Source organism: Danio rerio, chromosome 2, assembly GCF_052040795.2.
Source record: "Danio rerio strain M-AB ecotype USA chromosome 2, GRCz13ab, whole genome shotgun sequence".
Taxonomy (NCBI): domain Eukaryota; kingdom Metazoa; phylum Chordata; class Actinopteri; order Cypriniformes; family Danionidae; genus Danio; species Danio rerio.
Window position 1 is genome coordinate 24,982,502 of NC_141022.1, and position 26,583 is coordinate 25,009,084.

At 34.4% G+C, this 26,583-nt stretch overlaps 2 protein-coding genes across 3 annotated transcripts in view; one reads left to right on the top strand and one right to left on the bottom strand.

The window, feature by feature from the left end:
• zgc:55781 lies at positions 1 to 5,432 on the bottom strand. Its single transcript, NM_214694.2, is given in 2 exon segments — positions 1 to 1,694; positions 5,363 to 5,432. A coding segment is annotated over 1 exon segment (1,284 nt). The 5' UTR covers positions 1,677 to 1,694; positions 5,363 to 5,432; the 3' UTR covers positions 1 to 392.
• An 8,118-nt stretch (positions 5,433 to 13,550) lies between these two features.
• Positions 13,551 to 26,583, top strand: part of fbxl7 (F-box and leucine-rich repeat protein 7) — a 100,300-nt gene continuing 87,267 nt past the window's right edge. The window contains exons 1-2 of one of the 2 annotated variants that reach the window (XR_015477896.1): positions 13,551 to 13,988; positions 24,658 to 24,747. Coding sequence is in view for 1 of the 2 variants with exons in the window: in NM_001080042.1 (NP_001073511.1) it covers positions 13,952 to 13,988; positions 24,658 to 24,747 (127 nt within the window). In the remaining variant the exon portion in view is untranslated. 2 annotated transcript variants of the gene reach the window in all.

Genomic DNA, 26,583 nt, shown 5'->3' on the forward strand with positions numbered 1-26,583 from the left:
GAGGTAAAGCAATTTGAACAGTGTTTATTGTAAATATGAAAATGGATGTGAAACAAAAAACAAACCCTGAGGCATGTAGGGAATGACTGTGAAAAAAAGTATATGCCTCTTTTAAAACAGTTGTTGACACAATATTTATATTTATTTATTGTTTTTGTATATAATCATACATTTGGTTAATCTGACATCTTTTCTGGCTTTGCGTTGAAGTGCTGAAATCGAGGCACGGAGCTCACGGAGTTTCGAGAAAGATTGCTGAATGTTTGAATCTGCAACCAGCTGTGCGATACATTTGCTATACAGTAGTGCCTCTGGTTTTAAGCAAGATTACATATACGCACATCTCTAATACGACATAACCTTAAACACTAAATGCTGACGTATGTCTTTAGTCAAATAGGAGTGGCTCTCCATTCTTTCCCCTCAGTGAGAGCGCGAGGTTGGTGGATGAACACGCTGAAGCGCACACCCTGATTAGCAGCAGCTCGAACGAATCCACTATTAGCAGTCATGGTGATGGCCCGCAGCGTGTCCCCTGTCCCAAAGATCATCAGCGATCTGCGATTCACCTTCGAGCTCATGACCAATCGCTGAGTGCGCTCAGACGGTTGATCCGGAACAACTTTGAGCCTCGCCAGAAGCTCCTCCGCTCGGGATTTCTCTCCCGGGCCTCCTAAAGTGTCCAGAATCACACGAAAATCCTCCACCGCAGACTGACAAGCAAACAGCTCTTTTCCCTTCATGAACTCCTCCAGCCGTGGCAGGACTTTCTCTTGCCGTTCTTGTGCGGCCTGCTCCGTCAAAACCACCTCTTTAAAAGTGAAGTGGCAGTTGCCGTGGCTCAGAGAAGACACGTATGTGATCAGTGTGGTGATGTCGAGGTTCACCCTATTGCACACGTCCACTTTCACCTCGGTAGGGAAGGCAAGACTGGCCACAATGGTGTCTCGATCGACTCGAGTGTGCATGAGGTCTGTATCATCGCTGTCATCATCATTATCATCTTCACCATCCTCTTCTTCCTCAACCAGATCTTCGTGATCTCCCTCCTGGTCTTCTTCATCTTCCTCTTCTCCACCTTCAATCGTGTTAACAGCAACGATGTCGCCTCTCACCGAAATGCCCATTTCTTTGAGCTTGTCTGCCATCGGGCTGGAAACACCATTATAGAAGGCAAATATAATGTGAGGGTTGCTGTACTGCACCGGCTGCTGCTGACTTGCCTCAAGAAAATCTTCTGCTTGCCGAATGACGCTTTTATCCCCATACTGCCCACGGCCTTGCCAGATATTGTGCAGCGCCTCCGCCTTGCGCCCGATGGACTTGACCCACGTATGTCCTCCGTTGGCCACCACATCCACTACTAGCGTCTGCTTCTGGCCGTCGGGGCTCTCATAGGCGAACACATGCAGGACGCTCACTACCTTCTCCAAACTCTCGGCAGACTCAACAATGGCCTTCAGATGAGTGAGATTTGTGCTTTGAAGGTGCGATTCCTTGATCACGACCTTGCCGGCCTCCACCTTCTGCAGGAACTTGAGCTCAGCGCGGAGTTTACTGCACAGTTTTGCACGTCCTTCGACCTCTCGGCCTTGGCGGCTACAGATTTTATCCACTCGCTCAAGCAGCTCCTTAGCCACTCTGATACGATCCTGCAGCGTGTTGTAAGTAGCCATTGCTGTTGAACATTATTTCTGCGTGATGAGAAAGAAAATGCTTTAAATAAGCACTAAATGTGTTGATATACCTGTATAAAACATCATTATATATTATAATAAACACATTTTCCCCAGTTTAATGATAACTGCTAGTTTTATTAGTTATATACAGTTGAAATCAGAATTATTAGCCCTCCTAGTAGACTATTAGTAGTTATATTTTTCCCCCAATTTCTGTTTAACACTAATATTTTTTCCCAACACATTTCTAAACATAATAGTTTTAATAACTCATTTCTATTCACTTGTTTCTTTAATCTTTGCCATGATGACAGTAAATAATATTTCACTAGATATTTTTTAAGATACTGGTATTCAGTTTCAAGTGCATTTTAAAGCCTTAACTAGGTTAATTAGGAAAGTTAGGGTAACTAGGCAAGTCATTGTATATGATGGTTTGATCTGTAGAAATTAAAAAAATATTGCTAATAATATTGGTCAAAATGGTTATAAAAAAAAAGAAGTTAAAAACTGGTCTTTATCTTGCCAAAATATAACAAATAAGACGTTTTCCAGAAGAAAAAATATAAAAGAAAATTCTGTGAAAAATTCCTTGCTCTGTTAAACATCCTTTTTTTTTCTTTAAATATTTCTAAAATGTAGGTAAAAAGTCTTATAATAAGTCTAAACTATACTATAGTTTATTTACACTAATTCTAAGATTACAAATGTTACTGTTTATAACTGGAATATACTGGCCAGTAGAACGTTTAACAATCACAAAGAATTCACATTTAAAATGATTTCCTTTCCTTCAGTGTCTCTCTAGTAAGGCTGCACTACATTGGACAAATCGGACATTTTAATATTTTGTTTTTTGTAATATATAATGCGATATGAATTTAATTTCACTACATGATTTGAATAGCTCTATTTGGGAATATTTCGTTAATTTGGGTAAACTGGGATGATCAAGTTGTTTTCTATACAGTGCACAACAATACAATAACATTCCCTGTACAATAATACAATACAATACAATAATAGTACAATAACTTAACCTAGTTAACTGAATTAACCTAGTTAAGTCTTTAAATGTCACTTTAAGCTGCACAGAAGGGTTTTGAAAACTATGTAGTAAAATATTATTTACTGTCATTATGTAGAAGATATAATAAATCAGCTATCTTCTTTCCGTTAAACAGAAATTGGGGGAAAAATAAACGGGGGGTGGGGGGGTATATACAGTTGAAGTCAGAATTATTAGCCCCCCTTTGAATTTTTTTTTTCTTATTTTTTTTAATAATTCCAAAATTATGTTTAACAGAGGAAGAAAATTTTCACAGTATGTCTGATAATATTTTTCTTCTGAAGAAAGTCTTATTTGTTTTATTTCGGCTAGAATAAAAGCAGTTCTTAATTTTTTATAAAACATTTAGCAAGTAAATTATTAGCCCCTCTAAGCTATTTTTTCTTGATAGTCTACAGAACAAACCATCATTATACAATAACTTGCCTAATTACCATAACCTGCCTTGTTAACCCAAATAACCTAGTTAAGCCTTTAAACGTCACTTTAAGCTGTATAGAAGTGTCTTGAAAAATATCTAGTAAAATATTATTTACTGTCACCATGGCAAAAATAAAATAAATCAGTTATTAGAGCTGAGTTATTAAAACTATTATGTTTAGAAATGTGTTGTAAAAATCTTCTTTCCGTTAAACAGAAATTGGGGAAAAAATTATATATTAAATTATATATATATAATAATTCAGAATGGCTAATAATTCTAACTTCAACTGTATATGCAATTCCAGCGTTATGGATGTGACATTTGCATTAAAAACTCAAAACATAAATTCACAGATGAAGTACATGGCTACATGCTAACATTATATTAAAACATCAGTTCATATTTTCCAAAACAAATAACCACAGAGTTATGGGATCAAAAATATTAATCTGTAAACATTTTTTTAGGTTTTAAATGTGGAAAATAAACATGCGTTATAGATGTGGCCAAAAAAGTTTGTGAGTTTACAGTATAGTATATAACATACATTGTAGAAATTCTCTGAATTAAAGTGCACAACCCAAAAGAAACAACGCTCATCAAAAGGATGAAACTTGGCTCTATGTAAAATTAAAATGATTGAGTTTATTTCATTTGACATTTTTGCATTTATGAGAAAAAAAGCTTTGTTATTGATGTGTGACCTCTCCATTATGGATGTGACAGATGAAAAATTGCCACTTGTGTGACGGTAAATCAAATATAATAGTTTGAAAACATCGACAAAGACATTTTTGAGTATTTTACAGCACCGTGAAATGCAAGCCTACACAAAAAAACTTAATTTTGTTCATGGCAAGGTTGACATTTGTATGGAATTGCTAATGTATAGTTTTTAATAATATCTTTATCTTTTAATCTTCAATCTAATCCTGCGATGTAACTGTTGCGGATACACACATTACAATACCAAAGCTCAAACAATATATTGTTCAGCCCAACTCTTTAGATAAAAATTATCATAACATTACAATAGGGCTAACAATAGCAATTAATATTTAAATTTGGGATACATGTTAGTTGCTTATTAATATCTTTAAGCTTTCAATTAAATATTAAAATGGATAATAAAATGCTGGCTAATATGATTTAGTTTTTAATAAATAATTAAAATGGATAGATTTCAACTATTGCTATCAAATATCATTAGAATAAATGATAATTTATATATATATATATATATATATATATATATATATATATATATATATATATATATATATATATATATATATATATATATACATACATACACATATACACACACACATATACATATATATATATATATATATATATATATATATATATATATATATATATATATATATACACACATATAAACAAAAAAGATGGTCACTACTGGCAAAAAATTTATCTTTTTAGTTTAATATATCAGTAAAATCACCTTTATGCATATAATTATCTTTGTGCATAAAATACGCTACATAAATATACAGTCAAGCCATAAATTATTCATATCCCTGATATAAATAACTGCAGGCTTGACTGCATGACTTGTCTATACTAATGAATGGTCACTACTGAAATAAAAAATATCAATATTATATTACATTCATATGCTACATTTAAAAGTAGCAAGTTATGCTTATAAATACATTTAAAACATTGTTTAATCATCATGTACGTTTGCTTCCTAGAATGTTCTGGATTTTGTGTATTTTTTATGGACATAAAATGCTAGATTTTCCATGACCAAGGAATTAAGCTTAAATAAAAAAACGTCTGTCATATTATCAAAATCAGGATGTAATGTTATATTTTAAGCAATGTAAACTAAAAACATAGTAACGTTAGCCTACTTATATAAGCACTAAAGAGGATCTTGCTGATAAATAACTTCGCTAGGGCGTTGTTTAAAGAGCCAATACCGGATAACATATATACAAAGATGAAGCTTTATGTACATTTATACGACAAATATCAATCAGTGTCGAAATTGTCACGTTTTTTTAACTCGCCGGCTAATAACTACGTGTCAACGTGCCTGGTTAACGCCATGGTTTTCTACATACCAGTCAAATTTCTTGCTGTTTACTTTTAGTAAAATAAGAACAACAACAGACCGTTAAGGTTAAGAAAAGTTATCAGGAAACGTGAAATACTTACAGCATTGACAAGTTCAAGTTCTGCCTCTTCTGTTTTGGGCTGACGCTTTTTTGGCCACGAAGTAGAGAGTAGCGCTGTCAGAATGCCGGAGAGTTTATATCGCCCTCTAGCTTGGAGGTTATGAATTGCTAGTCAGTCACAGATGATCGTTCATGTTCACATTTGACTAATTACGTTCACATTATACCCTGAAGGTTCCCGCAGATTTTTTTAAACAAATAAAATTAAAGAAATATCTTTTAAAATTATTCACAGGTTTTATACAGTTAAACAATTTTTACAAAAATTAAAAAATGACATTGACATCTCTTGCTCTTTCTGTGAGACTTCTGAATCTGTTGCTCACTTGTTCTGGGAATGTCCCTTTGTTAAATCTTTCTGGTCTGATGTGAATTCTAATTGTCCAAAATGTTTGTGGTGGTATTTCTTGAAGCTATTGACAGATTGTTTTGGGGTTTTATAAGAAAGAAAAAAAAAACTTAATTCAAATTTTTGCATAAACCTCATTATTTATTAGTGGGTTTTTTAAACACAAATGTAAATATACTCAATGTAAGCCGTTTTTTTTTTATTTTTTAAACGATTACTGCAACTTTATTTAAAAACCATCACAGACTCCCACAACAAGAAAACTATTAAAACTTATACAACATGTGCTTTATTTAATATTCTGCATTCATTTGTATTATGTTTGTCATGTGCCCTCATTTATTTCGTTATTTTTTTGTTTCTTTTTCTCTCTCTTTGTCTTTCTTTTGTTTTACCTATATTATATTTGTTTTAAAATTGTTACATTTCTCTATTGATAGTACTACTTTGTATTTGTTGTTATGGACTGTTGTTATTGCAAAGAAAAAAATACGCTGAAGGTATTAAAAAACTTTCTGGTCAATCTTTTTAGCAGGTTTACCGATAGAAAGCAGGTTTCATTACATAGGCTATTTGCCTGTATATTATATTATCTAGAGATTTGATGTTGTAAAAACGACAATAGCAAACCATTTTAACATTTATTAATTTAAAATAACCAATACGTAGAATTTCAGCAATAATTTTTGAGTTTATCAGTTTATTGGTTATAATTGCTTTTTTCTTTGACATGTATGACTCTTTAACCTACTGGAATGTACTATTAGTGTCTAATATATAGCCTACACTGTAGTTCCACACGATTCCTTCATGTTGTCCCAACACAAATTTAATAAGTTAACTTAAATCATTTTTTAACAAACCTAAGTGGGTTGACCATAAAACTGGCGTTGTCAACTTATTTTAAGAAGTTTGAACAAAGGATCAAAAGTCATTTTTTGAGTTCATTTATTTTTCTTTGGCTTAGTCCCTTTATTTATCAGGGGTTGCCACAGTGGAATGAACCGCCAACTTACATAAACTTACATACTTACATGTAACTTACATAACATGCACTTAAATATGTTTTACACAGTGGATGCCCTTCTAGCTGCAACCCAGTACTGAAAAATGATTAAATTCACACATGTCTTTGGACTGTGGGGGAAACTAGAGCACCAGGAGGAAACCCACGTGAACACAGGGAGAACATAGAAACTCTATCCCCACTAACCCAACCGTTACTCGAACCAGCAACCTTCTTGCTGAGACAACAGTGCTAACCACCGAGCCTCCATGCTGCCCTTGAGTGAATTAATAATAAATAATAAAACATGTATACGGCAACTATTCTCATGGCACATTAAAAATATGTACTTGTTACTACCAAAGGTTTAAGGAATATTTAAGTAATATGAATAATATTAGATATACTATTATTATTATTATATCATTAATATTACATTCATAATAGAATGCATGACAAAATTTAGCAATTTGGTGTAAGAATGAAATGCAGCCCATGGACCACAAAATCAGTAATAAGTGTCATTTTATTCAAACTGAGATTAAACCTCACCTTTTGAGAATATTTGGCTGAGATATACAGATTTAAATATTTGAAAAGAGTTCAGAAAAATAAAACAAAATTCTGAGTCTGCATTTGATATCACCCTTGTTAAATAGTGAGCTGTTTGAGGGCGCATCCATTTGTAGTGGTATATGAAACCATTGTGAACATTTTGAAGTGTAATATGCACTGCAATAACGAGTGTACAACCCTGACAAAAAATCTAATCCATCTGAGGGATTTTTCAACTAGCTGCAAAAACAAAATGGCATCCCACTGAGTCCTTAAACTCACTCAATCCTTTTCATTCACTCCTTCAAGTGGACTCTGTTAGTGGACTAGTGAATAGTGAATGAAGCTATATGTGCCAATTTCAGATATTACTTTAAGCAATCTAAAATAATTACTTAACAATACACGTTACTCATAAATAAATATTAAAAACTGAGCTTTGATATATATTTACAGTAGGAAATGTTCACAACATCTTCATGAAACATGGTCTTTATGATGATTTTGGGCATAAAAGAAATATTTATCAGTTTGAGTCACCTGTTTTTGGGGCACAACATTTGTATTTCATCTTTACTTGTATTTTCAGATTATTTTCTTTCATTCATTCATTTTCTTGTCGGCTTAGTCCCTTTATTAATCCGGGGTCACCACAGCTGATTGAACCTCCAACTTATCCAGCACATTTTTACGCAGCGGATGCCCTTCCAGCTGCAAACCATCTCTGGGAAACTTCCACACACACATTCACACACACACTCATACACTACGGACAATTTAGCTTACCCAATTCACCTGTACCGCATGTCTTTGGACTGTGGGGGAAACTGGAGCACCCGGAGGAAACCCACACAAACGCAGGGGAGAACATGCAAACTCCACACAGAAACACCAACTGAGCCGAGGATCAAACCAGCGACCTTCTTGCTGTAAGGCGACAGCACTACCTACTGCTCCTCTGTGTCGCCTCAGATTATTTTATATGTGTAATTGTTTTTATTGTAATTTCTTTTTAAAATTCTACTTTTTGTATTAATATTATTTGTAGCCACCTAGGATCTGAGAGTAATGCGATTTTGATTCTTGTATGTCTTGTGTGGTTGAACTGACAATAAATCTGATTTTGACTTGACTTTGAAAGCATAGCACAGAAATCAATGGTGCTAGTGAATTTGGAGGCCATAAAGCAAAATTCATGTCTGTGCCCATTAAAAACACACAAACTATTTTTTTTGTTAATTTCATTCAATTTGATTTGATTTGATTTGATTTAATAATTTTATTAAATTAAATTTAATTTAATTCAGTTTTATTTTATTTGTGTTTTTTATTTAATTTGTTTTTATTTTATTTTTTAGTTGTTTTTTGTTTATTTTATTTGTGTTTATTTTATTTTATTTGTTATTATTTTAATTACTAGTATTTTACTTGTGTTTCTTTTTTTGCTTTCTTTTATTTGTGTTTCTTTTATTTGTTTTTATTTAATTTTACCTGTATTTATTTAATTTAATTTTGTTATTTTTTATTTAATTTTATTTTGTGCTTATTTTATTTGTTTTTATTTTATTTTAATTTATTTTTTTATTTTTTGATGTAATTTTTTATTTGTGTATATTTAATTTATTTGTGTTTATTTTATTTAATTTACTTTTGTTTTACTTGTTTTTATTTTCTTTTGTTTTCTTTTATTTGTGTTTATTTTATTTGCTTTTATTTTCTTCTATTTGTTTTTTAATTTAATTTTATTTGTGTTTATTTTATTTTATTTGTGTTTATTTTATTTGTTTTTATTTTATTAGTGTATATTTATTTCATTTGTGTATATTTTTTTATTTGTGTTTATTTTATTTTAATAACTTTTATTTTTCTTGTGTTTATTTTATAATTTAACACTGAACTAATGTTTTTACAAGCGTGCGTGTGTGTGTGCGTGTGCGTGTGTCTGAGTGGATACTAATTTAAACACCACTGATTAATTTGTCTGTTGCATTCAAGAGTTCAACATGTATACCTTTGGCTACGTTGCTCAACACTGTAAAAACAGACTGTAGCAGAATCCTTTGATGCTTTTCATGTGCCAAAAAATATATACATATGGGAGCTTTTGCCAAATCTGTTTCGCCATGTATGAGATGACTTTAATCCACAGCTTTTTGCAAATGGTCTTTAGTGCATTCCTCACAGTCTAAGCATTCTGTGTATATGAGTGTATGTGACACTGTTTGTTTACAGTGGAATAGAGGATAAGTGTGTTGAATTCTTCATCGTATTGTTTCGTGCTAATGTGCTCATGCATGATTTCATTTGAGAAGATAAACGTTTTACAATTTTTTCACAATGCTTACAAATCTTTGATTTATATCATCATGACTGGAAGATTATGTTCCAAAGTATCACCATATATAGAAAAATACTAAATATATTGTAAATATGTGTTTTTGAACCATACTGTACTTGGATTAATTTCTTATTGTTAACCAATACTAGATTGTAAAAGTTTTCTACGTTTATTCATTTTCCTTCAGCTTAATCCCTTGTTTATCAGAGGTTGCCACAGCAGAATGAACCATCAACTAATCCAGCATGTGTTTTAAACAGCGAATGGCCTTTCCACTGCAACCCAGTACAGTACAGATTGATGACAAATAATGATCTTGTTCATTAATGCTCAAAGGACTTTTAGGTTGAAATTAAACTACTTCCTTTTAATGTGAAATAACTTCCTTTTGCATTGAGAATTAATGCATATACACATATAAAATCACTTGCATATATGTATATACACAACTAGCTGTATATATGATTGTGAATTTTAATTTGTATGTTTGCGTGAGTGTTATTTGGGTGTTTATGCACACATCGAGTTTACATTAATACGTGAGAGTTTATGGTGGGTGTATGTGCAATGATCGAGTTTATATGTATATGCGAGTGTGTACAGGTGTGTTTGCATGCTGCGAGTTTATATGTATGTGCGTGTGTTAATGTGGGTGTTTATGCAAGGATTGAGTTTATATGTATGTGCGTGTGTATGTGGGTGTATGCATGCGTGAAGTTTCATATATGTTGTTTTCAACATCATATAGCATTGGTGTATATGCGAGTAATTTATAGGTGTATATGCACATGTTTTTGAGTGTGTTGATAAGCGAAGTTTAATTTAAATCCTACATGGCGCCTCATAGAGAATGCTACCCGCTGCGCCACCGTGCTGCCCAATTTTGTACAAATATCTATAAATTCATTAATTCTATTTTTGACTTAGTCTCTTTATTAATATGGGGTGCCACAGCAGAATGAACCCTAAACTTATCCAGCATATGTTTTACGCAGCGAATGCACTTCCAGCTGCAACATATCTATAAATTATTCAACAATAAACCACAGTATACCGTGGTAAAAAACTTAAGTATACTGGAGTGTTTATTACAGTTTATCAATTTGCTATATAGCTAATACAGTATGCTGTATCATTCATTATCAAAGTGTGGAAAATACTATAATATATATACAGTATAATGCACTTTACTGTAGTACGATAGTTTGCTATAAGTTATTAATAGAGTTAAATGAAAAATGCTAAATTTCTTGCACAGATTGATCATTTTACTTCATAAAGCAAGACAAAACAAACCACACATTTTAATCTTGCTTGTTTTTTTGTTTTTTTTATAAATTCAATCGCAATAAGGGCTGCACAGTGGTGCAGTGGGTAGTACGTTTGAGCTTCGGCTGGATCAGTTGGTATTTCTGTGTGGAGTTTGCATGTTCTCCCCGTGTTTGCGTGGTGTTCTTCAAGGTGACTAAGCCGAAAAGAAAAGAAAAAAAAGTCAAATTCTTGTCATAAACCCCAGTAACACTCCTAGATTTTCTAATCAGAATTTGAAGTGTCATAAATGCCCTGTAATTTTAGTGTCCTAAAGAGAAATACGCAATTTAGATCTTGGATGACCTTATGATGAACTTGGATCAGAAATTCATAAAGGGTTAGTTCACCCAAAAATCAAAACCATGTTGTTTATTACTCAGTCACCCTCATGTCATCACAAAAAGATCTTTGTTCATCTATTGATCACAAGTTAAAATATTTTAGATGAAATCTGAGAGCTCTCTCATCCTCCATGCATACCTATATAGAGCAGTGTTTCTCAACCACATTCCTGGAGAACCACCAGCTCTGCATATTTTCCATTTCTCCCTAACCAAACACACCTGATTCAGATCATTAGCAGAGACTGAAAGACCTGTAATGGGTGTGACAAACAAAGGAGACATCCAAAACAAGCAGTGTTGGTGGTCCTCCTGGAATGTGGAGGAGAAACACTGATATAGAGAATAGTTTTGTGTGCACATAAAACAAAAATAGCAACTTTATTCAGTTTCATTTAAGATGTTTTCAGTTTTTTTTTTTTTTACTCTGTGTTGGTGAACAACACTGTAAGAAAATGTAGGGTTGCACACAATTCCTTCATGTTGTACCTACACAAATTAATTAAGTTAACAACTTTTAACAAATGTATGTGAATTGAACATAAAAAATTAAGTGCAATGAAATGAAATCTAAAGAATTGTGTTGTTTCAGCTGTAAATAAGTAGTTTGAACGAGCAAAAAAAAGTTTTTGAGTGAAGCATCTCATAGTGAAGCATCTCATATCTTATAGTAAAGTGCTGCAATTTAAGAAATGCAATTACAAAAAACACCAGAAAATTAAGAAAAGATCTTCATCCGTTTGACAGCAGTTGTGCTGCAAATCCTCACAACACATACACATAAAAAATGCTCTGCGTTTTCCAGCCTGACATCACAAGGAAATGTAAGTATTTTACATTTTGTCAATTTCGTGGCTAATTCAGTCGTACGAAAAATGTACGATTTTAAAAAGGAGGTGTGGCACCCAACCCCACCCCTAACCCCAACCGTCATTGGGTGATGAGCAAATCGTACTAAATTGTTCAAATTAGATCATACAAATTCATACGAATTAGCCACTAAATTGAAAAGTTACGAATTGCCGTGAGATTGCGTTGGCATTTTCACACAAAGCAAACAAATTTACGAAAACGCGCTACATTTTCTCACAACACAAAAACATCGGAACACAATAGTGTTTTCAAAAGAACATGTCTGATTTTTACCACGTTTTCAGATTTTACTACATTCTCATCAAAGTCAACTCCTCTCTGCGTCTCAAGTCCGCCGATGTACATGGCGAGCTAACTGGACAAACTGGTAACAGTGGAAAACCCATACACACAGAGGTAAGCGGTCAGCTGGTAAGTATGACAAGAAACGGCATCATATCGCCCCTAGCAATGCTCCCATACGTTCCTCTGTCTATAATTCGGGATCTTCAAAAAAGGCTAAAGGGCTATGTTTTCAGAATGAGCCTATGTTGGTCACATTTTAGGGTCTCGTTGAAACATTTCCATTGTGTTGTGAGAAAATGCAGCACATTTTATTAAATTGTTTGCGCTGTGTATAAATTCAGCACATTATTTTTAAAATGTTGTGAGGATTTGCAGCATATGTGCTGTTAAACTGATGGAGATCTTTTCTCAATTTGATGTTTTTTTTTTTTTTTTTGTAATTACACGTGTTTTTATAAATTGCAGCATGTTAAGCTTTCACAGCCACTATCCACGAGGTAAAGAAAAGTTTATTTTTAAATGCACACACAAGTGTTCTTGTAGCTTTATAATATTCTGACTTAACCACCTAAGTCACATTGACTATTTTGAGGATGTTTTTGTAAAGTTCTTTATGGACTTTGAATGAGCTGGGACCATTGCCATATGGACAATCAAGCAGCGGCGATTTCATCCAAAATCTTAATTTGTGTTCCGAAAATAAAGAACTCTGGATTAAAAAGACCTTATAGTAAGTATATAATTAACAGAAATAATATTTTTTGTGAACTATCCCTTTAAAAACTTTTTTTTTTTTTGCTGAAATAATAAATTGAAAATAATTAATTCCTTAAATGAAAACATTAATTAATATAAAACAATTATTATGCAATAAGTCGTTTTTATCTCTGAGATGTAGGCCACATTTAAAATCACTTTATGTACAGCTCTGAATTTAGGCATATAAAAAACTTAATTGACTTGCTGTTATATTATATCAAGTACTTAAAATTAAAAAGATCAAACATTTCACTGTTAAGGAATACATGTTAAAGCAGCTTGCCACAACATCAGGCATGGTGTTACTGTACGGGAAAGAGGAGGATATAGGGTCAAAGCGCTCGCGCTCGCGGCAGACGCTGGAGTAACTCATGGTAACAGATTCAGCTAGAGCGTGTGCGCGATCCTGACGCAACCAGTATCTGGTTTCCAGTCTCTCCTTCTGGAGGACTACGCGCTGTCTGGAGACGAAGAGCTTCTAACATGAAGAAAATGCATAACCGACACTTTATCTGAAGTAATTCTGCTTTTAAACAGCCATTTGCGGAGCCGCGTTAAGTTTTAACCGATTGATTAAAAGTTGCGCTGTGGTTTTTCCGTTATTCCTCCTCTTATAGCGGCACTACAGGAGCGAACTGTATTTAAACGCAGTCTTTAGCGGATATTCATCACCTCTGTTCTTTAGCCGTACGTGTTTTTACGCATATGGATACTTTTCCGGAGCGCAGACGGTAGATTATGCATTCCTCAGGATGGGTGCGAACAATGGGAAACAGAGCGGGAGTGAAGGTGAGTGCCAGAATCAGACTCTCTCTCAGACACAATGCGCCTTTTCCACTCTTAAATCTCGCTGTACAGCAGCCATAGTTGTGTCAACGTCACTTATTCCCCATTATTCTCTGTGGGCAACTGTAGCCTTACAGAGAGCTCTGCTGTATTGTACTTCATAGTTGTCATTTTCTGTCACAGCGTGAGCTTTCGAGACCTTGGAAAGGTAGTACCCTTTAAACATGGGGGGTTAAAGACTTTCTTATGGCGTTTCTGCACTGTAAAAATGCTGGGTTCCACTATTCCTTCATGTTGTAGCAACACAAATCGATTAAGTTAACTTAATAATTGGATTTAACGCTCAACAATTATGTTGTCCTCCTCAAAAAAACGTAAGAATTGTGTTGTTTCAACTCATTTTATTTCGAACAAGCAGCAAGTCATTCTTTTGAGTGTGTATAAAGTAAGGACAGGCTCTATATTAGGTCAGAGTCATAATTCCTTCATGGATTTTGCCATTGATTTTCAGTAATGGATTATAGTGCCATGCTTGCTTGTTTGAAGTGGCCCTGATGTTTCCTTCTATACTTAGAATGCAGCTCAGAATGAATGCATTTAATTACAACTCTATACTTTGATACCAAGTGCTGAAGTTGGTCAGAGCATGCATAATTTAGTCTTGCTTTTTGTGAAAAATTATTTCATCATACTAATATTTGAGCAGGCACCTTAAACTTGGCTGTACAAAAACACTTTATTATGATAAACAAATCCAAAAACAATTGTACATTTCTGAAATTGTGTATGGTTTCGCAATGCTTTATTGCTTTCAGTGGTTGAGGATTTTGGTATTGATACTTAACCCAATCAAATTACAGGACTGTAAAACTGCTAGCATTCATCAAAATATCTTCTTTTGTGTTCAACAGAATAAATACATTTATAAAGGTTTTAAATTAGTATTATGAGGTAATGTTTACTTTTTAGTAAATATCTATCTTTTACATTTTTAAAAGTTGGAGATAAGTTAGTGCCAACAACAACACAAAATGACCATTAATATTTTAAATACACATTATTATTATTATTATTATTTTATTATTGTTATTAGTAGTAGTATTAGTATTAGTATTAATATTATTCTTTCATTCATTCATTTTCTTTTTCTGCTTAGTGCCTTTACTAATCAGTGGTCGCCACAGTGGAATGGATCGCCAACTTATCCAGTATATGTTTTATGCAGCGGATGCCCTGGGAAACATCCATACACACACATTCACGCTCATAAACTAGACATTTTAGCTTACAATTTAGTAAATTCTCCTTTACCACATGTTTTTGAACTTGTGGGGGAAACTAAAGCACCCAGATGAAACCCTGGCCATCATGGGGAGAGCATGCAAACTCCACACAGAAACGCCAACTGACCCATCCGAGGCGCTTGAACTAGCAACCTTCTTGCTGTGAGGCAAACATGCTACCCACTACTCCACCATGCAGCCCATTATTATTATTATTATTATTGTTGTTGTTGTTGTTGTTGTTGTTGTTATTATTATTATTGGTATTATTATCATTATTAAGCAAACCTGCTTAAACATAATTGCACATGAAAATGATGCTATATCACAGATTAAATATATATTTATTTTTGCACATTTTAAGAGCATGGTGCCTAAAGCAGCTTTATAAGAACTTGAGAGGTTTTGATTTGGAGCTAGTAATAAACTACTGTGTGCCAACTGTGCACAATGCAAGCTGAACGGTTTTGACTAAACAAACCATCGATGGAGGGTGTGTGTACTTTAATAAACTGGGAATAACATACTATCATCTTAGCTTGTCTGCAAATCTCTAGATGTTTTTTTTCTTTTCATCCAGCAATATTTGCCACGCAGGTCTCAACAGCAGTGAACAGACAGCAGAGCAGGTTCTGTCCTTTTAAACTGTGGACGCTGAAGGTTGTTGCTGATCATTTTCTAATAACCGTAAGCATTCATGCCAGAGAGTTCGCTCTCACAGAGTGAGTTCTTGGCTGTGTGAGAGGCTTGTGGTCTTTTAAAGCACACCCGATTTCTGTGGAAGGTCAAGGTTTGGCCCTCAAGACTGGCATTCAGAGAGAAAACCAAGAACTTCCCACATGCAACTCTACACTTAGCATATTTCACATATTATCAACTTTTGCATTGTTTGCTGTTATCTCTTGCAGCTGAGGTTTTCAGAAAGTGAAGCTGATTAGATGAGTTTATTACTGGTTAGATGAGTCACTTCTACTTAGGCCTTCACTTTACTTAATTTAGTAAAACACAGTAAGATGAGATGAATTCGGTTGTATTCACAGGGCTACAAATTATTAAAAAATATAAATAATTTGTTATTATTAAATTATTTCTATTATGATTTAATTTAATTATATTGTATTTTAGAATTTATTGTTGATTTCTTTTGTATGACTTTATTATCATTCTTATAATAAAATAAAAATAATTATCAATTTTAAAAATAAATAACAATTAAAAAATGAAGTGTAAAAAATATGAACATAATTTATTATTTTATATAATTCAGAATTATTACTATTCATTAATAACTAAGTACTTTAGTTCAGCAGTATTTCACAGATATTATTTACTGCTGCAATTTACTGTAAAATATGATTGCTCTATGTTGGACTGTCTGGAGAAGTGTTAAAATGAAATTTTTAGGTTCTGTGCATTCATATGCACTATACATTTTTTAAAACTGCAGTTTGTAAGCCAACAAATTATATATGTGCACTTTAATCCAGTGACAGGGCTATTGGCTTAAATGCAGTCAAATGCTAATATTTATTCCTGTGTCAATTATGCATTCATTGTTAGAGTACTGGTTGTTTTTTTTACGAACAAAAGCTATTAGCCTTTAGTGCATCATGGATAAATTAAAGTGAATGTTTGCTCTTGTTTAATTTGATGACTATTTGAACCTTCAACAGAGGAAGTCATTGTCAAAGACCATATTTTTGGGCTCAAAATAAAACCAGAATGTCCTGGATCAGTTCCAGTGCAACCATTATTAAATCCAAACAAGTCATCTAAAGAGATCCAGTGAATTATTCAGTCAAATTTACAGCAAATTATAAATCTAAATGTAAACCTAATAAGGGATTTTTGCTTTTCTACAGCACACTGATATCAAAAGGGCCTCTATTTTAAAATTGTTCAATAAGTATTTTTTCATTTTAAGGCTTTTTTTGTGTGTAGTTTTCTTTGAACTTCAGAACTAACTATAAGGTTGTACACTGTGAAAATCCAACCAGCGAAATTATGGCTTAATGAGTATTTGTAAGATATCTGGATGAAAAAAAACATGACAAAGCCATCTGGACTAATAAAAATAAGTTGTTTGAACAATTATTGGGTCAACTAATGTGTGATTGTTGAACTGACTTAGAAATGCAAGTTGACATTAATGGAGGTTGGTCAGGAAGTTTGCGCATGAGTACTGTTCTGTTTCAGATGTTGGCCCAATTGTGATACATGAAATAAACAGGCATGACATTTTAGTCTAAATATATACAGTATTACTAAACCTGAAAAACTACATATGTGCAATGCTGTTGGATAACATCTCATAGGAAATCTAGGAAATCACAGACAAACTAGCAATAGAAGCTAAATCTTAGTAAAAAATGAGATTTCCCTTGGGAAAAAAATGTAGGAAGAGCACTAAAAAGCCACATTGATAAACACTGGCAAAATATTTGGGATTCAGATAAAAAATGAAGAGATGGCATGTCCTAATGAACTGTAATGTGTAATGAAATTAGACACACTCCAATATAATACATGGCGATAGCACCTTTCATGCTGTTCTGTAACTCACCATTCAACCAGAAGAACAAGAAGAAGTGAAGCATGAAAAGTACTGATAAGAAGTTTGGATCATTTTACTGTCTTGGACCTTTGAGTCTCGTTCATCGAAATGAGCGTAACTTTTTTTCGAGTCAGTTTGTTCAATTTACCAAAAAAAACAAAAAAATGTTGCGCGATGCCTTCAAACACATCTACAACTACAACATCAACTCTTTTTTTCCAGCTCTAAATGCATATGATTGGCTTCTTTCTTTCTTTTTTTCCACATGATGTCTTAAACCCGATAAATTGAACTAATCTTCTCCTCCACCTACACAAATGTGCACATGCACAAATGAATGAATTAGTGAGTATGTTTACATGGACAGCAATAATCCGATTTTAATCTGATTAAGACAGTACTCTGATTAAGAGTCTGCCATGTAAACAGTGATTTTTGATTAATCCGATTAAGGTCATAATCGAACTAAACAGAAATTGGATTAAGACATGGAGCATGCCTATTTTAGTCGCAGTATTGAAGTGCAGTACAGACATGTAAACACCCTAATCAAACTATTTCTGTGGTGTAAGATTTTTGCCGCCTTTTGTGACAGGATAGTCTATACCAGGGGTCACCAATCTCGTTCCTGGAGGTCCGGTGCCCTGCAGGGTTTAGCGCCAACTTGCTTCAACACACCTGCCTGGGTGTTTCAAGTACACCTAGTAATACCTTGTTAAGATTGTTCAGGTGTATTTGATTAGGGTTGGAGATAAAATCTGCAGGACACCAGTTTGGTGATCCCTGCACATGGCTGTCTCTTCATGAAGACTATTAAAGACTTCTCTGCATCTACCAAGTCAGTGAAGGACCTCAGACTAGAGATCTGCACGGTACTAAAATTTTGAATCCCGCCTATAACAAGCTGTCTGTATAAACACACACACAAACACACACACACACACACACACACACACACACACACACACACACACACACACACACACACACACACACACACACACAGCAACAAACAAGCTAAACGCAGTATCACGCTGTCTCATTCACACACATACATGCGCGTGCTCACTCGCTCGGGAGTCGGGTGTGATATTGTTCGACCGCCCTCTTGTTTTTTTCCCATACGGCACTGTATCGAATTCCATTAAAACTACACTCATTAAATATATCTCATTTGTCATAGGGGCATGCATGAAATGTGAATAAAAGTGAAAGTGCCGAACTGCAGTTAAAGTTGACAAACTAAAAGTAAAACACCTGAAATTACATGAAACTCTGGAGGAAACGTGAATATTGTGATGACGCAATGACGTTTATCGAATTATGTGCTATGACATGTACAACGGGATCATAAAAGGAACAATCAAAAAGAAACTCTTTTCTATTATGATTATTGATGTCCATGTAAACATAGTTACTCCCTGAGAGGACTCATCGTTCTTGAGTCACATAAAAGATTTGTTCAAAAAGAATGAATTGTTCAAGAACGACCCATCACTAGTGGCCATTGTAACCACATGTGGATATAAAAACATAGGAGACATGTGACGTTACTCAAAAAGTTGAGACAACTACTTAATTTAAAAGTTGAGTCAACTCAGACAAGTTGCCTTATAATTTGAAGTTGTCAACTTTTTATTTTTTTCAGTGTAACGATATGAGATTTTCACAGTATGATAAGTGTCTCAGAAAATATTGCAATTTCACCGTTTGTATTAAACAAACAACAGAAGCAGTGTTGGTGAGTTTGTTAAATGGCACTGGCTTTACTATTTAAGATGTGATCACCAGGGGGCGTCGGTAAGAACGCACAAGTCAGGCTTTGTAGTTTGCTGATTTGTTACAGCATTTATTTGCAGTCAGAAAGGCACATGCGTGTGTGTGGTATTTCCTCGAAACAAGAGAGAAATATACCACAATGACTAAACTGCAATTTGTATAATATACAGAACAATGTAACATGACATAATATATGTAACATCAGTTATGGCATATAAGTAAAGATTAACTGGGCATCAGGTCTAAATATGCATGAGTAAACATATACATGTGAGACAGATCCAATGCCCAAATACTGAGTAAACATGGCATTTACATTGCTTAATACTTTACTTATTTACATATCAAAACAATTCAATGGTATATAAACTTGCGGGGATAACACGTGCGTCGTTAATAATGGCGTTTGCTCGGAATCGCGCATCACCCGCGTTGATGACGTAATTGCAATCATGCGGTCCGATCGTCATTCAAAGTTTGCGTTACAACACTAAACCCATATACTAAGTGTTAGAAGCACACAGTCAGAAGACATGAACACTTACTTCTCGTGACACACACACAATAAGCCACTGTATCGAGCTGTTAGCCAGAATGTATTGAACTGCAATGTCCGGCTACAGGAACGGAAATGGTATGCGTCTTCTGGGCGAGCCAGACCCAGCTGTCAATCAAACCAGCATCAAATCAGAACACCAATTATACCTGGCCTTTTCAACAAGCAGACAGTTTCATATACACACAATGACTACGTTTACATGGACATCAATAATCAAATAATTTGCCTTAATCTGAATAAGACAATAATATGCATACCTGCCAACACTCCTGTTTTTTTTCTTTTTTTCGGGAGTCTACCGTATTTCAGACCTATCTACCATTTTGTTCTGTCTCCCAGAATACTCCCCCCCCCACCACCACCACCACCAAGCCTCAGCTTTTTGCTACGGTCCCCAGATCGCGGACATTGGTACAGACCAGGGACCACACTCTTCAGTTTGCGATTCTGTTTAGTTCGATTATGACTTTAATCGGAATAAATTAATAAAAAAAAGTTTATATGGTAGTATCTTAATCAGAGTTTTGTCTTAAACGTATTAACGTATTAAACGTATTAAAATCAGATTATTGGTGTCCATGTAAACATGCAATTTTTTTTAAATCAACCTGTAAAAATGTCAACGGTATGAAAACCATACACTTTCAAACCCTACTACTGGTGTACCATCACAACCCTAGAATCGATTTAGATAGTCTTTCACCTCACATATAATCAAATCAAATCAGATCACTTTTATTGTCACATCATCAGCAGCACGTGTGCTATGATGAGTGAAAAGCTTAGGTGCTGGCTCCAGACAGTACAAAATACAGAATAAACTACGCAGATTTTATTGTGAACACCTTGCTCCTCATAAATAGGCCCTGCATTCATTGTTTTTACCATAAACATAAATGGTGCCTGTTATCTTTAATGATTTTGTTTTCTTGGCAATCTTCTGATTTACATTCAGTCTTTTGTAGAATTTCAGCAATGTAATGTTTCTTCAGTCAATTAATCTCATCAGCAGCGCAGCACATTCTTCACAGACAATGAACAATAAACAATGCTTGTGATGCAATCAGACGTCACATTTAGTGTTGGTGTTGGAGCAGGATTCCATTTTGGTCCACCGATCATTTATAAAAAAGGCCTGGCCTGAAACGTCTTTAGTGATATCACTAGGAGACTATTTAGTGAAAAACAGGTTTGTTTACAGAGCAAAACACATTTTTCTCTCAGCATGTGGAAGCTCCATCGGTCAGGCCATTTATGGTCAAATCAAAGCTGATGCGAACTCTGCTTGTGTTTGCTCTCTCGTGGAGCCTGTAAACATGCCTCGTGTATGACCTAAAGTGCCAGAGAAACAAATAGGAGTGTTTAGGAAACTTTCACACCACTACATCTTGAGTTATCCACATGGTTATTATAGTTGTTGAGTTTTTGATACAGTTTTTATCTTAAAAAATGTCAACTTTACTTTAGGTCATTCATGTTTTTGTTTATTCTTTATTTTCAATTTTAGTCATTTTAGTTTATACGAGAGTTAAAGGAAGATAACTAGAGCAATGTTTAGTGTTTGCTAGCTTACATCAACTCTTATGTAAATCTCTTAGTACTAAAGGACACCTATTTTACCCTCTTTTCAAGACGTAAGATAAGTCTTTTGTATCTCCAAAATGTGTCTGTAAAGTTTCCACTCAAAATACCCATCAGATTATTAATTATACCTTTCAGAATCTGGAAAATTTGAGCTGTTTAGACAGCTGTTTTTGTTGCCTGTGCCTTTAATGCAAATGAGCTGGTTCTCTCCGCCCATCGTTTATCAATATGTGTTCTTCAGTGATCTTGCGTCCCCGTGTTCTCATGCAACATCATCAACAACCAGCAAATTTCGGACTCAAGACTGCAAAAACGTTGACGCGTGAAAAATCCCGGATGTGTTCTTGGTATTAAGGACGCAACGTTGCAGGCTTGAGCATCGAACTTGCTTCCAGAAGTCATTGTGACTGAATAAAGGAGGTGGGAAACGCAGCATTTAATATAGATTCATTTTTAAAGTTCAGAGATATAAATTATTTACCTCAGGAGTTTCCCTAAAAGAGACAAAGTAAACGTTATCATGAAAATCTTAATATAAACACATTAAGGGTGTGTATTTGCTGAAATTCGTTTTAAAATTTGTTTTATTTGTATTGTCCAAAGTATTGTTGTATAGTATTGTATAGTATATAAAAAGTATTGTATGAATGTTTTAACGTTTAAATATTTTTTTTTAAACACATGAAGGTCATGTGACCATCAGTAAGATCTCATTTCTCACAGGACGTTCTCTGTACTCGCGGTCTCCCAAATTCGTTCTTCCAAGGTGACCTGGCAAGTCCGTTTTCCGCGTTCTTGGAATTGAGAAACAGCCATTGAGATCGCTCTGATGTGTGTAGCCTCTCCTACTGTGTCCCACATAGATAAACAGTACAGTAACAGACAAGAATGAATCTCCAGTACTACAGTAAGAACTTTCCCAATTGTTATTTGATATATTTGTCGTAGAGTTAATTCAAGCTTTCGGCAATGATGAGTCACACACGGTATCATTATAAAGTATGCACATGTGAAAGCGCACACACATACACACACACACACACACGCACACGCACACACACACACACACACACACACACACACACACACACACACACACACACACACACACACACACGTTTAGCCTTGCACTGTTTTTGCACAGCAAATGTGACAGGATACACGTTAATATACTCTGGTGTATGGACATTCATAATCTAAATGTACAAAATAAACCTGCTTTTAGTCCTGAAACTGGCATTTAAGCATCTTCTTTTATCATTGTACTGACACTATGATGCTGTGGTGATGAATTACATAGCAATTTTACTGTCTTTTCTTTATTACAAACCTGCACTGATTTAATTTTTTTTCTTGTAAGCTCATTCTTGAGGTGCAGATGATCACAGAGAGCTAAACAGATCTTTTTATCCCTGTTGCTTTGCACGTGTTCTGTCTTGTGGATATACTTATACGCTTTACTAGGGAGACAGCTAAATACATTCAAAATAAAAATATTAAAGGAGAGACTCATTGTGTTTCTTCACCCCAATATAACAGTATACCTACTCACAGTTATGGCCAAACAGCTTACAAAAGTAAATTTTCATAGGTGCCCTTAAAATCTAAAATAATTATTGAACAGACATTTAACCTAAAAGCACACAAATGTATCTCTAAATAGTCACAGGTCAGATTTTCACCACAGAATGATTCCTTAATAATTCCATAAATGCTTATATTTTTTGATTGATTGCTTTTTTTATTTTGGTCCATTTTTCAGCGACTGCCCAGATATCATTTTTTGCTTTTAAAGATGTCTAATAGATGTGTAATAGACATCTAAACATAGTCATCTTGGCTTAAACAAGGCTAAATGTTGGCTGTCAGTGAAAATCTAATAGACATCTAAGAATAGACCAAAATTAGACTAGTCATTAAATAAACAGAAATTAATGACTACAAATATAAACTGTCTCTGATCTGTCTATTTGACAACTAGTAGAGTTTTGGGCTATTATTAGATGTCTATTAGATTTTCACTGACAGCTCAAGTTTAGCCTTGCTTTAGCCAAGCTGTCTACACAAAATTGTTTGCTGGATGTTGTTAGTTTTAGTTTTTCATTATTAAAAAAATCCATTTACTAAAATAATTTTTACCAAACAGTTTTACTCTTAGTTTTAGTTTTTGTTTACTAAAATGATGTTTTAAAAAATGTTTTTCTGCTGGTTAATCAGCTGTGTCGATAAATCAGTAACAAACAGCAATCGTTACACGCTAATCAAATTCCAAATTGGAAGAAACACGAGTCTTGGGTTTACGATACATCTTTCCTAATTTGGAATCAACCTTTCAGACGTTGTAAAACAAAAGGCTTCTCAGCTTTCCAAATAATGTCATCATCCCCTCAAAAAAAAAAAAAAAACTTCTTTTTCTTGTTCTCTTCTAGTAACTCTAATAGTCTTTATATAATATGTCGTTTTTTTTCAATCAAATAGTACCTCTTGTACACTTAATTTTTAGTTTAGCTGGGTTTGTGTTTCTTTGGCCTCGGTTTTCCTTGTAATGTGATTTGTAGAGAGCTTCGGTTTTCAGCCTCTGCCATTGGGGAGTATCTGTGGGAGGCATCTGGTTTGTTATTTTAAGTTTGTGATGGACAGAAAGAGAATGCCCGGCATTTATCCTGTGATTCTGTGAATTCTGTGGCATTCATTTCTTTTAAACATTTCAATCATCCATTTTATTTTATTTATACATTCTTTACTGATTATTAATACACTATTTTGTCAACTGTGAGCAAATATATATAAGACACTGAGTTTTGCTGAGTGCATGTGTATTATTTTACTCTTTCATTGGCTTTTAAAGATGAATGTTGACTCTGCATTGTGCGGGTGTCCTGACGTGTCCTGGGGTGTTCTCTGTGATTTTAGGGAAAGGCAGTTCCAGTATTTCCTCCGACCTGAGTTCAAGTACGGATCAGACATCAACCAAAGCTCCAAAGAATGCAGCTACCAGTGAAGGTAGGCATATGGTCCTCATTAACCATCACTAGCAAGCCCCTTCGCTTTACTTGTTTTGCTCCTTTTGACTTCTTGATTATTTTGGTGGAGCTTTTTTATTTTGAGGCTGTAAAAACTGGAAAATAAACTCACCGTCGCACACACTGTGGAGAACAGGGTTTCTTTTTATATCCCCTTTCTCTTTTTTACAATCTAGTCTTCGAATCTGGTCCAAATCCTTAGTGGTGTTTAGAGCGTGCCTTGAGGGGAAGAATCTGACTGGGTGTGTTTGGGTGCATTGTGTGAATGTGAATGAAAACAAAATGACGTGCAGTGAAGTTGTGATCTTGAGTTTTCTTTTTATAGGCATTCTAACTGAGTTTGGTTTATCTGAACAAATTCATTGTTATGTTTTTGACTCTACACGCAGTGTTGTGCTAGTTACTAAAAAATAGTAACTATTTACCTTCAAAAGTAACTCAATTATTTTATCGATTACTTACACCAAAAAGTAAAGCGATACTGTTAAAAGTAATTTTTAAGTTACTTTTCCAAAGAACATTTTTAATGCTCCCATTAAGGCCTTTATAATGTCACTTCAGTGCTGCATGGAGAATACACTGTTGATCAGCTTTACAGTTAATTCATTTGCATTCTAACAACTAAAACATAAGACAGACTAAAACAAAAAGTAATTTTTAAACACTAATTTATTTACGTCAGGCCAGGAGTTCAAAAATTAAACAATCACAGGGTGATAAACCAGCTGAATAATATATTCAGAAACAAAAAGCTAAAACTAAAAGGCGTCACACACCGGATGCGCTGCTCAGCGCCGCGACACAACCCGCACATGACAGTTGAAAGTATTGCACACCAGTTGCACACATTAGCACACTATTTACAGTAAAATGAAATTATTCAGATGGCACTCTGTGGTGCTGCAGAAATATGAACAGTGTCCTGAGTCGTGGTCGGGCACTGCGGACAGCTGCCGACTTGCAGCACCGGTGTGTGTACCCTGATAGAAACCTATGTTTAGAATTCTAAAATGCATGCCGCTGCGTGGTGCGACGCAGCGTGTCGCCGAGCGGCGCCTCTGGTGTGTGACTCCCTTCCAGTTGCTTCAGCGTCATAAAAGTTGTTGTATTTAAACATGTTCTTTCACAGCTTGAGTATGAAAACTAGCAACAATATACAACAAACACAAAACCTTTATGAAATAAATAAATGAAAATACACTGAATTATCATTCAGAATCAATTTGGTGAATCTCAGCACCAAAAACCTTCTATTATAGAGCCATAAATGTGATGCATTTTACACAAAACAAAAACATAACAGCTGCTCAAAAACAAAATCGATGAGTAATTTTCAAACTAACCACAAATTAAACATATTATGTCAACAACTTATTGAAAGTAAGCTGTGTATATTCAAAAGTGCAAAATCTGCTGTTGTATAACAATAATATAAAAAGATATAAAACTATAAAAAATAAATCACAGCCTTTTTTCTGAGCAATAAAACACTATACATTTAAATCACGTGTTCTGAAATATAACAAAAAAATGTGTCACTGCGTATACTAAACTAATCAATGTAGTTATACAGAAAACAAATGTGTGTTTATTTATTTGAAACAACAAACATAATGGTATTAGTAATAGTAATTAACAGTAGTAATGTTAATAGTCTCTCGTTCTCTCTCGCACTCACACTCTGTCTGCCTCGAGCGCATTCAGTCTCTCTCGCGCACACGCTTGCTGTACCTAACGTGCATTTGATCTCTGCTTTCACTTGACTTTTGTCCAGTCTAGTGCCTTATACACACGTCGTGGTTGGTTGGCATCCACC